The sequence below is a fragment of the Argopecten irradians genome, chromosome 11 (genome assembly GCF_041381155.1).
Source record: "Argopecten irradians isolate NY chromosome 11, Ai_NY, whole genome shotgun sequence".
NCBI classification, from domain to species: Eukaryota; Metazoa; Mollusca; class Bivalvia; order Pectinida; family Pectinidae; genus Argopecten; species Argopecten irradians.
This window is the reverse complement of record NC_091144.1, coordinates 42,777,795-42,795,168: the sequence shown is the minus strand read 5'-3', so window position 1 is coordinate 42,795,168 and position 17,374 is coordinate 42,777,795. Positions and strand designations below refer to the sequence as shown.

The 17,374-nt window shown below is 37.4% G+C and overlaps 2 protein-coding genes across 2 annotated transcripts; both read right to left on the bottom strand.

Annotated features, from left to right (window-relative positions):
- Positions 1-8,068: 8,068 nt before the first annotated feature.
- Positions 8,069-9,154, bottom strand: LOC138334655 (uncharacterized). The gene has a single exon (XM_069283293.1). The coding sequence runs from the start codon at positions 9,152-9,154 to the stop codon at positions 8,069-8,071; it is 1,086 nt and encodes a 361-aa protein (XP_069139394.1).
- Positions 9,155-10,222: 1,068 nt separating this feature from the next.
- On the bottom strand, positions 10,223-11,179 carry LOC138334654 (uncharacterized). Its single transcript, XM_069283292.1, has one exon. The coding sequence runs from the start codon at positions 11,177-11,179 to the stop codon at positions 10,223-10,225; it is 957 nt and encodes a 318-aa protein (XP_069139393.1).
- Positions 11,180-17,374: the final 6,195 nt, after the last annotated feature.

The window sequence follows — 17,374 nt, the reverse complement described above, 5'->3', positions numbered from 1 at the left end:
TAACTGTCTCAAAAGAAGTAAAGGTAAATGAGCAACGAAGATAGACGTTTTCTCTATGCTACTTTTGGTTTGAATACACTCGAACTCCTCGGATTTGTTCCGGAGGCAAAATACGAGACGAAAGGGTAAAGGTCAAAACAAGGGTCATCATAAGCCTTATTGCGTATACCGGTCCTCAGTGAAGCACAATCGGAACTCCTCGGATGTAAAACTTAACCTCGGATGTGATATGTGTAAGAATATGCGAGAAAACCAAACATTTTCTTCGCCGGAAAACCTAATTACGCCCTAACTGCGTATAAGAAAATGAATAGCTATTGAAATGTTGAACTTCTATAATCATTTTTCCTTCGAGACGAACAACACACAACATCGATGAACTGACGCTTTTCGAGGGGTTGTGCCCTTGGTGGCAACCAGTTGTTATGAAAATAGTCATTTGGTTTTCAACATTGCCTTATGTCACATCCGAGATCAATGTACGACAGTTGAATCCGAGGAGTTCAGATTCCCAACTTTCCTCTATGCTATCAATAAACTCATGGTCTATCGCACATACAATATTACTGTCCAATATTAACACAAGTCCCTGTGTTTTAAGTAGAATATAGCACGCCTCTGATAGTCCAATATTTCACATAATAGACAGTATGAGGCTAATAGCTACTTTTCTGAAATGAAATTGAGACCGCGTTGGACATATGGATACTGACTATTATACAATGCTACCATTAATACGATATTGGAATGCTAGCACTCTTCTTAAAGAATGGTTTTATCCTAGTTATCAAAAAAATTATCAATCTTTCGACCAAATATGATTACAGTGGGCACAGTCTAAAGAGACGCCGTGGAATATGACGAGAGCTTAGGGTGGACCCTAAACCACACAGAACGCCGTGGAATATGACGAGAGCTTAGGGTGGAACCTAAACCACACAGAACGCCGTGGAATATGACGAGAGCTTAGGGTGGAACCTAAACCACACAGAACGCCGTGGAATATGACGAGAGCTTAGGGTGGAACCTAAACCACACAGAACGCCATGGAATATGACGAGAGCTTAGGGTGGAACCTAAAACACACAGAACGCCGTGGAATATGACGAGAGCTTAGGGTGGAACCTAAACCACACAGAACGCCGTGGAATATGACGAGAGCTTAGGGTGGAACCTAAAACACACAGAACGCCGTGGAATATGACGAGAGCTTAGGGTGGAACCTAAACCACACAGAACGCCGTGGAATATGACGAGAGCTTAGGGTGGAACCTAAACCACACAGAACGCCGTGGAATATGACGAGAGCTTAGGGGACCTAAACCACACAGAACACCGTGAATATGACGAGGCTAGGGTGGAACCTAAACCACACAGAACGCCGTGGAATATGACGAGAGCTTAGGGTGGAACCTAAACACACAGAACGCCGTGGAATATGACGAGAGCTTAGGGTGGAACCTAAACCACACAGAACGCCGTGGAATATGACGAAGCTTAGAACTAACCCACAGAACCGTGGAATATGACGAGAGCTTAGGGTGGAACCTAAACCACACAGAACACCGTGAATATGACGAAGCTTAGGTGGAAACCCGTGAATATGACGAGAGCTTAGGGTGGAACCTAAACCACACAGAACGCCGTGGAATATGACGAGAGCTTAGGGTGGAACCTAAACCACACAGAACGCCGTGGAATATGACGAGAGCTTAGGGTGGAACCTAAACCACACAGAACGCCGTGGAATATGACGAGAGCTTAGGGTGGAACCTAAACCACACAGAACGCCGTGGAATATGACGAGAGCTTAGGGTGGAACCTAAACCACACAGAACGCCGTGGAATATGACGAGAGCTTAGGGTGGAACCTAAACCACACAGCTGTCTAGTCTTCTTTACCAGTTAAGTGAGACTTGTTTGTTCTATCTTCTGTAGAAAGCCATGCCGTATCACGTTTACAGTACTTCTCCACGGAACTTGTTTACTTTAGTTTTACCGAAACATTTCGGCGTTACTCTCAAACAATCACTTGGGGCATAAAATACAGTACATATTTGTTTTCAATTTTTATCATGATATCAGTAATGTACGTAGTGTACAGTTCAGTGTAATGTAACGGGTTGTTTTAATGAATTTCGTGGTTTTGTAATTAGCGGAATTGTGTGAAATGCCGTTTTAGATTTAAAGGCAGGTAGGTCATTATGATTGTACCTGCTGCCCGTAAATTCAGCTAAAGTCGACTAAATCTAGGATCCCATCTTTCTCTTCTTCCTGAATAACTTTCTTCTTCCTAACATCTCCCTTGAAACCGCCTCACTTTTGGCCTTTTGGCCTTCGGTTGAGCGCACGACCCTGTGAGGTAGGCTCTGGGTTCTATCCCCTGGCCGAGACACATCAAAGTCTAAAAAGTGGTAGTTTCTGCTCCTGTTTTGCGCGCAGCATATATGGAGTCATCTTCGATAGTCAAATGGTCCCGATCACTTACGATCTCTACACCCCTGGACTATCTGGATGCGACAGAACAGAACAGGTAATTTAGTCGTTTGATGTACATCAAAAGAGGCGTATAACGGTACGCTGTGGTTGACTGTGTGGCTTTGATGTCAGGCGTCGCTGTCTTTGTAGTCTTCAAAGGAAATCTTTACAGGCCTGTGATGGGTTCAGCTGTTTTCCGCTGAGCTGCCTCCAGTTTTACTATGAGATAGTCCAGGGTTGTATAGATCGTAAGTGATTGGAACCCCTGGTAACGAGGATGACAGGGTGTAGGACGACTGGTTCGTCCATTGTCAGTGTAATGTGATCGATTGGGGTGTGTTGCTTGGTGTCTTCGGAGGCATGCTTCAGTGATATATCACTATAAAATGGGCAACAGTTCCACTATACAAGAAGACATAACACGAATATACCGCAGTCTCCCAAAACACGAAACACACACTACATACACGCTAAACACTGCATATACGGGAGGCTGTCCTTACATGACCCTGACTGTTAATAGGACATTAAATATTCAAACAAATACACAAATTTAAAGCTGCTTTCAGCATTATAAAGTAGCAGGAAGGCTGTCGTTGATACATCGGTTTGTCTTAATGAACTATCAAGTTTTATAAAAGCAACACTTATATCTCAGTGAAATTAAAACTCGTGAAATGCCAGTGGGGAATGGGATAAATTTCTGAAAATCTATTAACTTTATAGCGGACCCTGTTTATGTTATTCCACGCGTGAATGGATGATGAGGTCGACATCGAATTACATAGATACAAAATGCCGGATGAGTGGATTGGATGAATAATTACGCACAGGTACAAATTATTCCTTGCTCCTAGTCAAAATAAACGCGACAGAAGTACCATCTAGTTTAGATTACTTGTCTTTCAGTTCGGGTGTAATTTCACACGAGCTGTGTCGAGGCGGGTAGCGAGCGAGTGACGGGGAATAAAAAAAAGAAGAAATGTAGACAAAATTTGCTATAAAAGTCGATTTTCATTATTGTCCGTCCTTCCTGTTGTTAAAATCACCTTGGCAAAACATTTCTTAAGAAACATATATTGCAGCCTTATCAATCAGGCTGAAAAATGATACTAGTAATACATATAAATTTCCGTGCCTTACTTATATTTCCCCGTCAAATTCAGCGAGTGTCCATTGATGATCTTGATAATGTTTATAAAAACAGCAGAAACTGCAATGTTGATATAAAAGTGTACGATAAGAAAGCTATGATTTAACGTTTAACGCTTCGCAACAAATTCAGTACTAGTTAATGTACATGGAATGGAGTTGAAAGTGTTATTAAATTAGTGAAAACACCCCTACGATTCAGATAAGCTCGTTCGGATTTAAGTTTATACGTAGATACTTTATTTAGGCTGACTGGTGTTTTCGTGTCGATGGAATGTTGTTCCATTATGCAGTCTTCTCCTATGATCTCCTACCTGCGTTATCTTGCTATTTATACCTACCTGTACCTACCTATACAGATTAATGTTACGGTAATCGCCAATGCTTGTACTGAAATAGCTGATGAAGAACAGCCAGACCTCGTGGTAGGAAATGGGGATTCTATCTTTTGAAAATTATCGAATGTTTTAAATATAATTGATTTCGTTCTTTGGATTTATAAGTCACTAATAATGTGTTATTTATAGACGCCCCTGCGAGACGTTGATGATTAATTCATGAATAATTCATTAATATTTCATGAATAAAATTCACTCTTCAATTATTCATGAATATTTTCATGCGATTCATGAACTTAAAACTTCATGAATGATTTAGAAAAAAATATTTTATGAACATTCATGAATCATTTCATTCATGAATTCATGAACATTCATGAAACTCTTTTATTCATGAAATCATGAACATTCATGAACAACCCCTTCATGAAAATTCATAAAAAAGTTCATGAATGTTTAAATAATATTCATTAATTTAAAACCATCATGAATGATCATGAATGTTTATTTTTGATAATTCATGAGTTATTTATGAACTACAACTGACAAATAATTCATGAATATTCATGAAACGTCATGAACATTCATGAACTTGAGTCGTGTTCATGAAGTTTAATGAATGCAATAATGGAGTCAGCGGCATCTAAATTCCGTGAACTCTATTGGGGGTCCAGAATTGAAAAAAAAATTATCAAACCAATGACAATTCTTCGGTGGCTGATTTATGCCATTTCGTGTTTTCGTCTTTTCGCCCCGAAAAGACGAAAATTAAATATCTTAATTCTCGTCTTTTCGTCTTTTCGCCCCGAAAAGACGAAAATTAACAAATTTAAATTTCGTCTTTTCGCGACGAAAAGACGAAAAGTCAAACACGAAAAGACGAAAGTGAAGCACGCTAATTAGCGCCTTTAATTTTCGTCTTTTCGCCTTCAAAAATCTCGTCTTTTCGTCTTTTCGCCCCGAAAAGACGAAAATTAACAAACCTTAATTTTCGCCTTTTCGTTTTTTCGCCCCGAAAAGACGAAAATTAACAAACCTTAAATTTCGTCTTTTCGTCTTTTCGCCCCGAAAGGACGAAAATTAACAAACCTTAAATTTCGTCTTTTCGGGGCGAAAAGACGAAAATTAACAAACCTTAATTTTCGTCTTTTCGTCTTTTTGTCTTTTCGCCTTTTCGCCCCGAAAAAATACAAATTACAGATATACTTTGTCATCTATCATATACGACGGAGATTATAATGTAATTTCTAATGTACAATTATGATGAAGACCATGTCATGTTTGTAGTCAAAATGTCTTTTCAAATAATACACAATACATTGTACCTACTGATTGACTGTTATAATTAACTGTATTTGAGCAATTTCTTGGTACAAGTCCTTCCTTTAAACTCAAAGTCTTTACGAGTTGTCTTTCATAAATTATTTTGTTAACAAGTTTATCCGTGGTTCAAACGCTTTCAAATAATACCCGCCGACAACTTTTTTTTCAAGTTGTGTAGGGGAGGCAACTCCTGTAAGTGCTATGTTTAGCATCTTAAGTTCCTTACATATACACGGCAATGTTTTGATAAGCGTAATTGCTAAAGAGGGCGATTAGAACACAAAAAATAAGATATTAATGAATTTTTAAAAAATGTATCAATCACACTAAAGGATTTGCGGAAATGAATCTGTTAGTGGCACGTGGCATATGCCACGTGTGAGAAATCTACGTAACTGCTGTAAACAAACATGTTGACTTCTGTTTTAAAACTTCTAATCTTAGTAATTGATGAAGATACTTGTAATACTATCAATTTAATAAATCGATTGTTATCATAAACTACTTTGATGCTTCTATATTGAACAATTAAGTCAATATTAAGATAAAAAGATTTCAAAAGTTGACTTCCACACCAGACCGGAAGGCGAAAAGACGAAAAGAAGAAAATTAAGGTTTGTTAATTTTCGTCTTTTCGGGGCGAAAAGACGAAAATTAAGGTTTGTTAAATTTCGTCTTTTCGGGGCGAAAAGACGAAAAGACGAAAAGACGAAAATTAAGGTTTGTTAATTTTCGTCAAAGACGAAATTTAAGGTTTGTTAATTTTCGTCTTTTCGGGGCGAAAAGACGAAAAGACGAAAATTAAGGTTAGTTAAATTTCGTCTTTTCGGGGCGAAAAGACGAAAAGACGAGAATTTTGAAGGCGAAAAGACGAGAATCAAAGTCGCTAATTAGCGTGTATCACTTTCGTCTTTTCGTGTTTGACTTTTCGTCTTTTCGTCTTTTCGCGGCGAAAAGACGAAATTTAAAGTTGTTAAATTTCGTCTTTTCGGGGCGAAAAGACGAAAAGACGAAAAATAAGGTTTGTTAATTTTCGTCAAAGACGAAATTTAAGGTTTGTTAATTTTCGTCTTTTCGGGGCGAAAAGACGAAAATTAAGGTTAGTTAAATTTCGTCTTTTCGGGGCGAAAAGACGAAAAGACGAAAAGACGAGAATTTTGAAGGCGAAAAGACGAGAATCAAAGTCGCTAATTAGCGTGTATCACTTTCGTCTTTTCGTGTTTGACTTTTCGTCTTTTCGTCTTTTCGCGGCGAAAAGACGAAATTTAAAGTTGTGACTTGTACATAGTGTTAAATACGGTCTCTGTCACTCAGCTGACGGAGCATGCTTCTTTGGCTCAGTCGGTAGAGCCGTAGATTTCCACGCCGGAGACCCGGGTTCGATTCCTGGTCGGGGCACTCGACAGGAATGTGTATTTTCCCTGTTCTTCTACATATTTATCGCTGCATCAACTTCCCTTCTGGCATTCTTGCAATTTATCATCGTTGATCGCAGTAAACTTGCTACCTTCCGCCATTTATGTTTCCGAGTATATAATGACGTCACAATATATTAGTCCGACGTCATTGTGTTAGGAAACTCCTGATACGCTATATTTGGGTACGACTCGACGTCAAAAGTGATTATGACGTCACATCTAAAGGGAGTTTCCCTCGATCTATTTTTAACACAGGTAACTACTCGCGAGAGGTATCTGGATTGAGTCCAGTAACCTCGCGTGCTTTTCGACGCCAATTTCGGGGTTGATATCGCAGTTGATGAATACTTCTGAGAAACGTATGGGCCAATCAAAATACAGCAAAAGCGCTAGTCATATAATAATAAGCAATGCTTCTTAACCTCCTAAATCTATTGTCTGTACATAATTATAATTGCACAACACCCCCCCCCCCCCCCAAAAAAAAAAATTAAAAAAAAAACTTATAAAAATCTTGTTCTTACACCTTATATGTATTATATACACTTTATGTCCTTTGTTTTCTAGCTTGCTTATAGTAATGTCTTCAATAGCAGCTAGGGTGAAACTTAATGTCACAACTCTTCCAATACGTGTTTTTGAGGGTCTTAAATTTGTTCACCGACTCGGCATTCACAATTTCCGAAGGTTCCAGTCGTTGATCACTCTCATTGCAAATGAATGTTCCCTCGTGTGATGTTTCAGTAATCGTTTGTCCCCTTGTTCTGTAATGGTCCTGTTTGGTCAGTATGCTTCGACCTCTATGTCGATTCTATTAAAATTTCTGAATACTTGTAGAACATCAGCTCTTTTACGTCTGTACTCTAGAGATGGTAATCCAAGCTGAGATATTTGTATAATAACAGATACATATCTTTGCTGAGTAGAGTGGTCCAAACGTTCTCCTAATCATTCCCAGAAGTCGATTTGCTTTCTTGACACAAGTTGATACGTTTATGTTAAATTTGAGCGATGGATCAAATGTAACCCCTAAAATGGGGTTTATCCCGTGTTACTTGTTGTTATTTCCGAAATACGTCACTTTACATTGATCTGCATTAAAACTTAATTGCCACTTCTGCGACCAGTCATCCAATTTATTACATTAATCAAAGAGTTTTTGTGATTTTCAAAAACTAATTATCTCAGTTTGTAGCAAGTTGCCGTATAGAAAATATGTCCAAAAATTATACTTTTATTGCTTGTAGAATTATTTTATACACAAACGTTAAGAAATGACCAATTTGGCGGTCATTTGAAAAGGTGCATTTCTAACACTTTGCAGAGAGGTCATTTTCACACTTTTTTACTTCAATAACTTTAGCTCTGGGAAAGAGAGCTTACGCGATCAATTGGGTTTTTTTGGCATGTGTTACTTTGTAAAGGTTCGCTGTTCACACAACCCTGTAAATCGTACAGATGTGAGCTGTTCACACAACCCTGTAAATCGTACAGATGTGAGCTGTTCACACTACCCTGTAAATCGTACAGATGTGAGCTGTTCACACTACCCTGTAAATCGTACAGATGTGAGCTGTTCACACAACCCTGTAAATCGTACAGATGTGAGCTGTTCACACAACCCTGTAAATCGTACAGATGTGAGCTGTTCATACTACCCTGTAAATCGTACAGATGTGAGCTGTTCATACTACCCTGTAAATCATACAGGTGTGAGCTGTTCACACTACCCTGTAAATCGTACAGATGTGAGCTGTTCACACTACCCTGTAAATCGTACAGATGTGAGCTGTTCACACTACCCTGTAAATCGTACAGATGTGAGCTGTTCACACAACCCTGTAAATCGTACAGATGTGAGCTGTTCACACAACCCTGTAAATCGTACAGATGTGAGCTGTTCATACTACCCTGTAAATCGTACAGATGTGAGCTGTTCATACTACCCTGTAAATCGTACAGATGTGAGCTGTTCATACTACCCTGTAAATCGTACAGATGTGAGCTGTTCATACTACCCTGTAAATCGTACAGGTGCGCGCTGTTCATACTACCCTGTAAATCGTACAGATGTGAGCTGTTCATACTACCGTGTAAATCGTACAGGTGTGAGCTGTTCATACTACCCTGTAAATCGTACAGATGTGAGCTGTTCATACTACCCTGTAAATCGTACAGGTGTGAGCTGTTCATACTACCCTGTAAATCGTACAGATGTGAGCTGTTCATACTACCGTGTAAATCGTACAGATGTGAGCTGTTCATACTACCGTGTAAATCGTACAGGTGTGAGCTGTTCATACTACCCTGTAAATCGTACAGATGTGAGCTGTTCATACTACCGTGTAAATCGTACAGATGTGAGCTGTTCATACTACCGTGTAAATCGTACAGGTGCGCGCTGTTCATACTACCCTGTAAATCGTACAGATGTGAGCTGTTCATACTACCGTGTAAATCGTACAGGTGTGAGCTGTTCATACTACCTGTAAATCGTACAGATGTGAGCTGTTCATACTACCCTGTAAATCGTACAGATGTGAGCTGTTCATACTACCGTGTAAATCGTACAGGTGTGAGCTGTTCATACTACCCTGTAAATCGTACAGATGTGAGCTGTTCATACTACCGTGTAAATCGTACAGATGTGAGCTGTTCATACTACCGTGTAAATCGTACAGATGTGAGCTGTTCACACTACCCTGTAAATCGTACAGATGTGAGCTGTTCATACTACCGTGTAAATCGTACAGATGTGAGCTGTTCATACTACCGTGTAAATCGTACAGGTGTGCGCTGTTCATACTACCCTGTAAATCGTACAGATGTGAGCTGTTCATACTACCGTGTAAATCGTACAGATGTGAGCTGTTCATACTACCCTGTAAATCGTACAGATGTGAGCTGTTCATACTACCCTGTAAATCGTACAGATGTGCGCGCTGTTCATACTACCCTGTAAATCGTACAGATGTGAGCTGTTACAGTAAATCGTACAGAGTGCGCGCTGTTCATACAACTACCTCTGTAAATCGTACAGATGTGAGCTGTTCATACTACCCTGTAAATCGTACAGGTGTGAGCTGTTCATTACTACCGTGTAAATCGTACAGATTGAGCTGTTCACACTACGTAAATCGTACGATGTGAGCTGTTCATACTACCCTGTAAATCGTACAGATGTGAGCTGTTCATATACACCGTGTAAATCGTACAGATGTGTTCTACTACGTGTAACGCTGTTGTTCATACTACCGTGTAAATCGTACAGGTGTGAGCTGTTCATACTACCCTGTAAATCGTACAGATGTGAGCTGTTCATACTACCGTGTAAATCGTACAGGTGTGAGTGTTCATACTACCGTGTAAATCGTACAGATGTGAGCTGTTCATACTACCGTGTAAATCGTACAGATGTGAGCTGTTCATACTACCGTGTAAATCGTACAGATGTGAGCTGTTCACAATCGACAGATGTGATGTTCAACTACCTGTAGTACAGTGCTGTTCATACTACCTGTAAATCGTACAGATTGGTATACTCGTAAATGACAGATGTGAGCTGTTCATACTACCGTGTAAATCGTACAGATGTGAGCTGTTCATACTACCGTGTAAATCGTACAGATGTGAGCTGTTCATACTACCGTGTAAATCGTACAGATGTGAGCTGTTCATACTACCGTGTAAATCGTACAGATGTGAGCTGTTCATACTACCGTGTAAATCGTACAGATGTGAGCTGTTCATACTACCGTGTAAATCGTACAGATGTGAGCTGTTCACACTACCCTGTAAATCGTACAGATGTGAGCTGTTCATACTACCCTGTAAATCGTACAGGTGTGAGCTGTTCATACTACCGTGTAAATCGTACAGGTGCGCGCTGTTCATACTACCCTGTAAATCGTACAGATGTGAGCTGTTCATACTACCGTGTAAATCGTACAGGCGCGCGCTGTTCACACTACCCTGTAAATCATACAGATGTGAGCTGTTCATACTACCGTGTAAATCGTACAGGTGCGCGCTGTTCACACTACCCTGTAAATCGTACAGGTGCGCGCTGTTCCCACTACCGTGTAAATCGTACATGTGTGCGCTGTTCACACTACCCTGTAAATCGTACAGGTGCGCGCTGTTCACACTACCCTGTAAATCGTACAGGTGCACGCTGTTCACACTACCCTGTAAATCGTACAGGTGCGCGCTGTTCCCACTACCGTGTAAATCGTACAGGTGTGCGCTATTAATACTACCCTGTAAATCATACAGGTGCGCACTGTTCATACTACCCTGTATATCGTACAGGTGTGCGCTGTTCATATTACCCAATAAATCATACAGGTGTGCGCTGTTCATACTACCCTGTAAATCGTACATGTGTGCGCTGTTCATACTACCCTGTAAATCGTACAGGTGCGCGCTGTTCATACCACCCTGTAAATCGTACAGGTGTGCGCTGTTCATATTACCCTATAAATCATACAGGTGTGCGCTGTTCATACTACCCTGTAAATCGTACAGGTGTGCGCTGTTCATACTACCCTGTAAATCGTACAGGTGCGCGCTCTTTATACTACCCTGTAAATCGTACAGGTATGCGCTGTTCAAACTAGCCTGTAAATCGTACAGGTGTGCGCTGTTCATACTACCCTGTAAATCGTACAGGTATGCGCTGTTCAAACTAGCCTGTAAATCGTACAGGTGTGCGCTGTTCATACTACCCTGTAAATCGTACAGGTGCGCGCTCTTTATACTACCCTGTAAATCGTACTGAAGTGCGCTGTTCATACTACCCTGTAAATCACACAGGTGTGCACTGTTCACACTATCATGTAAATCGTACACTAGTGCGCCGTTCACACTTTTCTGTAGTTCGTGAAGGGAAATCGTACAGGTGTGCGCTGTTCACACTACCCTGTAAATCGTGCAGGTGTGCGATGTTCACACTTCCCTGAAAATCGTACATATGTGCGCTGTTCACACTACCCTGTAAATCGTACAGGTGTGCGCTGTTCACACTACCCTGTAAATCGTACAGGTATGCGCTGTTCAAACTAGCCTGTAAATCGTACAGGTGTGCGCTGTTCAAACTAGCCTGTAAATCGTACAGGTGTGCGCTGTTCACATTACCCTGTAGTTCGTGAAAGGAAAATTAGGTTTACGTTGCGTTAAACAGAACAGGCTTGGCTATTTTTTTGTTATGCGCAATGGAAGCCTTAAAACATGTAGCCTTCAAGTAAATATCAATTATTTATTGGTTCATTATAATCAATGAATAGATTTGATTGAAAATGACTCGTCTAGAAAAATATCCACATCACATACATACATAAAGGGAATGACCCGATATGAATAACTGACTGTTCAGATATTACCATGTAATGGTCAGATGACCTTTTAGGCCCTTTGGACTCTTTTTTTCTGTGAAATCCTTACATCGTTTTATCTGCCAATCAGACTGAACTTGTGATGATGGCATGATAACTATGAACTATTATTAAGACTGCGTTAAGCTGTACCACAAAAATCAGCGATTTGTGGCGTCATGGGTATCTAAAATGGCGTCCTACTATGATAGGTAACTGTGTGTCGTACCAGAACAATAATAGCTTTTGAATCCCGTCATTTTGTCTGAGGTTGTATATAACATGTGCGTCCTTACAAACGTTTTACATACTAGCATCTGAATCCTTTAAGTGTTAAGGTGTGTGGCATTTCGTATGTGAACCTCAACAATACATTTGATCGATAAATTCCACCTGAACCAACCAACCAACATTGCATTGCTATGAAGTCGTTGCCCGCGTCAGGAACAGCACAGACTCTGACGATTCGTGGATTCTTGGCCATGATGGCTCTCTGATAAAGCACACACGAACAAACACGCGCAACAGACATGTGTTAAATTAAGGAATCGCCACCAACAGGAAATGAAACGGAACGAAACTGACACGAAATAGCTTACTCAACACGCACACGAAGTCATGCTACATTCCGAATACAGATACAAGTCGAGATAAGTGGGTCTAAATGCCTCTTATAGCGCTGCCTATAATGATAAGAGGAGTGTCCTTTGTTTAAAGCGGCAAGATAGTGTCGTGTTTCTCTCCCCCTCCCTGTCAGTTGAAGAGCCGTGTAGTAAAGTCACTTGGGCTTTTGTTTTGATGAAACGGAAGGCTTCCTTGTGATCTGTCGAAAAAAGTTTAGTTTGACATTTTAGGAAAATATTCGAAGCACAAGATTAAATATATATTTTTTATCTTCTTGCTCTTGATATAGTTATTGATGGGTCCAGAACAACACTTATCTCTTTATATGGACCAAACCAGGACACACCAAGCTTTTATGATTTAGTTATAGACACGGTCAATGGCTTTGGGAATGATAATATTATTATATGTGGAGATTTCAACTTAGTTGTAGAACCAAATTTAGACTACGATAGTAATTATAGACATGTGAATAATCCTGCAGCCAGAAATAAAGTCTTGGAAATCATTCAAAATTATAGTTTAATTGACATTTTTAGGGAGCACCATCCAGATACTAGGCGTTATACCTGGCGAAAAGTAAATCCTATAAAACAAGCAAGACTGGACTTCTTTTTAATATCCGAAACTCTTCTTTCTAGTGTTAATAAGTCCAGAATTGAACCGGGTTATAGATCTGACCATTCTATTTCAACATTATCTTTGACTTTGAATGAATTTAAAAAAGGGAAGGGACTTTGGAAATTTAACAACTCTTTATTATTTGAATCTGAATATCTGGAAATGATTAAAACTTGTATTGAGGAGGTCAAGCTGCAGTACCTGTGTATAATTTTAATTCTATTGAAAATGTTTCTAACAGTAATATACAGTTTTTAATTAATGAACAATTATTTCTGGAAACATTACTTATGGAAATAAGGGGTAGATCTATAATCCACTTGATGATAATCTTAAGACTTCAATTGAATTACTAGAGGCGGAAACTGATCCTGACCATGAACAATTAGATAGATTAAGAAAGGAGTTGGAAGCTGTACGTGTTAAAAAAGTTAAGGGCAGTCTAATTAGATCAAGGGCAAAATGGATTGAGGAGGGGGAGAAACCAACATCATATTTTTTAAATTTAGAAAACAGAAATTTTACTTCTAAGATCATACCTAAAATACAAAAAGATAATGGAGATATTATAACTAAACAAGAGGAAGTCCTGTCTGAAGTAAGATTATTTTATGAAAATCTTTATAAGTTTAGGGAGACTGATAACATTGACTTAGAAGTACATTTAGAAAATTGTAATATTCCAAAATTAAGTAATACTGAGTCAGATAACTTAGAGGGTAAGATAACGTTTCAGGAAGCAGGAAAAGTTCTAAGAGGTATGAAAAATAATAAGAGTCCATGGTCAGATGGTTTCACTTCAGAATTTTTTTAAGTTTTTTGGAGGAATTTAGGTAGTTTTCTTGTGCGCTCTTTAAATCATGGTTTTTTAGTAGGTCAATGTTCAGTTACCCAAAGACATGGAATTATTGTGTATTCCCAAGGGAGATAAGCCACGCCACTTCTTAAAAAACTGGAGGCCAATTACACTCTTAAATATTACATTTAAAATTGCTTCAGGGGTAATTTCACAAAGAATCAAAACAGTTTTAGAAAAAATTATCAATGAAGATCAGACTGGCTTTTATCTGGTAGGTATATAGGTGAAAATATCCGCACAGTGTATGATGTAATGCAATATGTTGAAGATTTAAATATTCCAGGTATGTTGATGTTAGTAGATTTCCAAAAGGCATTTGACTCCGTTTCATGGAGATTTATTGATAAAGTTTTTAACTATTTTAACTTTGGACCAGAAATAAGAAAGTGGTAAAAATTATTTAACAATAATGTATATTCTTCAATCGTATCAGTATAGAAAGAGGTTATCGTCAAGGAGATCCAATAGCTCCCTACATTTTTATTATATGTGCAGAAGTGCTAGCTGCAAGAATTAGAAATAATAATCATATTAAAGGCATTGATGTAGATAATGTACCAATTTTGAACGTGCAATATGCAGATGACACTGGTTTGATACTAGATGGGTCAGAGAGGTCTCTTAATGAGTCTATATCTGAGTTGAATAATTATGCAAAAATTTCAGGTTTAAATATTAATACTAGTAAAACACAAGTTATATGGTTAGGGAGCTATAAATACAGTAATGTAACATATAGGCCAGATTTGAATTTACAGTGGGGGAAAACCAGATTTACATTTTTGGGGGTTGGATTTTCAGTTGATTTAGATCAGATACCAAAAATGAATTTTGACAAAAAAATTGTAAAACTCAAGTCACTTCTTACTGCTTGGAAGAGGAGGAGCTTGACTCCAATTGGGAAAATTAATGTTATTAAATATTTATTGATCTCGCAAATTAACTATCTATTTATAACCTTACCAAACCCACCAGAAAAATATTTAGCTACAATAAATTCTTTATTATTCGTTTTTTGTGGAATGGTAAATGCCATAAGATCAAATCAGATGTTATGATTCAAAATTATGCAGATGGTGGGCTTAAGATGATTGACTTGTATGCTTTCATCCATTCATTAAAGTTAGGATGGGTTAGAAGATTTTTCTCGTCTTCAGGCAAATGGTATCTGATCCTCAAGTCAACTCTAGATTTAAATAAGATATATAATTGTGGGAAGGATTATGTAAAATTGTGTATATCCAGATGTCGTAATCAATTTTGGAAAGATGTCTTTAAAGCATGGGATAAATTAAAGTCAATAAAGCGCTATTTAAGAAATCTCGAAATAAAACCAGAGAAACTTTTATATCCTTTTATACCACAATTATTAGAAATTTTCTTTAAAAGCAAAAAGGGTGTGAAAGACTTCTATAGGTTTATCATAACTCCATCAACAACTCCAACAGGTACTAGAAAATGGAATTTGAGCTTTAATTTTGATACAGAAATGTGGTTAAAAATATATACTCTTCCATTTAAGGTAACAAAAAATTCCAAATTGATATGGTTTCAAGTCAGAATTATTCATCATATATAAGTTACTAATACCTTCCTTCATAAGATAGGAATAAATCCTAGTCCTATGTGTACTTTATGTAATACAGAAAGGGAGACAATTATACATTGCCTATGGGAATGCAAAGAGGTGCAAACTCTGCTTCAAAATTTTGAAACCTTTTTAGATTTATTGTTTATTCCCTTTGCATATAATAAAGATTCATTTCTTTTTGGAATAGTTTTACAAAATTGTAGTTCTGTTGACAATGAAATTTTGATAATTATGAAACATTACATTTATAAAACCAGATGTCTTAGCAACTCTTTAAATATCAATGCTCTTATTAATATAATTAAGGATAATTTTTTAAGTTCAAAAATATATGTTTTTTAGTCCATATTAAAAGGCAATTTGAAATAGGCTGGAGGAAATGGAAACCTTTATTGGACCTTTAAGTATATACTATGGAACGCCATAGCTGTCTCGTATGATTCAAATATACTATATGAATTTGTGTTTTCGTTATATTATATGGTTTTATCATTATATGATTTGATCTTATCAATATATGGTATCAGTTTATCTATATTTGATTTGATATGATCAATGTATCATTTGTTTTTACTATTGTTTTATTTTCATTTGTCATGGTATTATTTTCTTTATATCAATCGATGTTATCATTATTTGATTTGGTAACACATATATCGATTAGCATCTACCATTGTTTTATTTGGTGTTATTATTGTATTATTTTCATTTATCGTTATATTATTTGATTTCATCTTTATTTGATTTGATTTTACCATTGTATGATTCTACTTTACATTATTCCCAATAATCATTATTTTATTCCATAGACATTTTATATGGTTATACTTTTCCATTATATGGTTAAATTTTTCCACTATATGGTGATACTTTTCCATTACATGGCTATACTTTTCCATTGTATGGTTATACTTTTCCATTGTATGGTGATACTTTTTCATTGTATGGTTATACTTTTCCATTATATGGTGATACTTTTTCATTGTATGGTTATACTTTTCCATTATATGGTGATACTTTTTCATTGTATGGTTATACTTTTCCATTGTATGGTGATACTTTTCCATAACATGGCTATACTTTTCCATTGTATGGTTATACTTTTCAATTATATGGTTAAATTTTTCCACTATATGGTGATACTTTTCCATTACATGGCTATACTTTTCCATTGTATGGTTATACTTTTCCATTGTATGGTGATACTTTTTCATTGTATGGTTATACTTTTCCATTATATGGTGATACTTTTTCATTGTATGGTTATACTTTTCCATTATATGGTGATACTTTTTCATTGTATGGTTATACTTTTCCATTGTATGGTGATACTTTTCCATTATATGGTTATACTTTTCCATTGTATGGTGATACTTTTCCATTGTATGGTTATACTTTTCCATTGTATGGTTATACTTTTCCATTGTATGGTTATACTTTTCCATTATATGGTGATACTTTTCCATTGTATGGTTATACTTTTCCATTATATGGTTATACTTTTTCATTGTATGGTTATACTTTTCCATTATATGGTGATACTTTTTCATTGTATGGTTATACTTTTCCATTATATGGTTATACTTTTCCATTATATG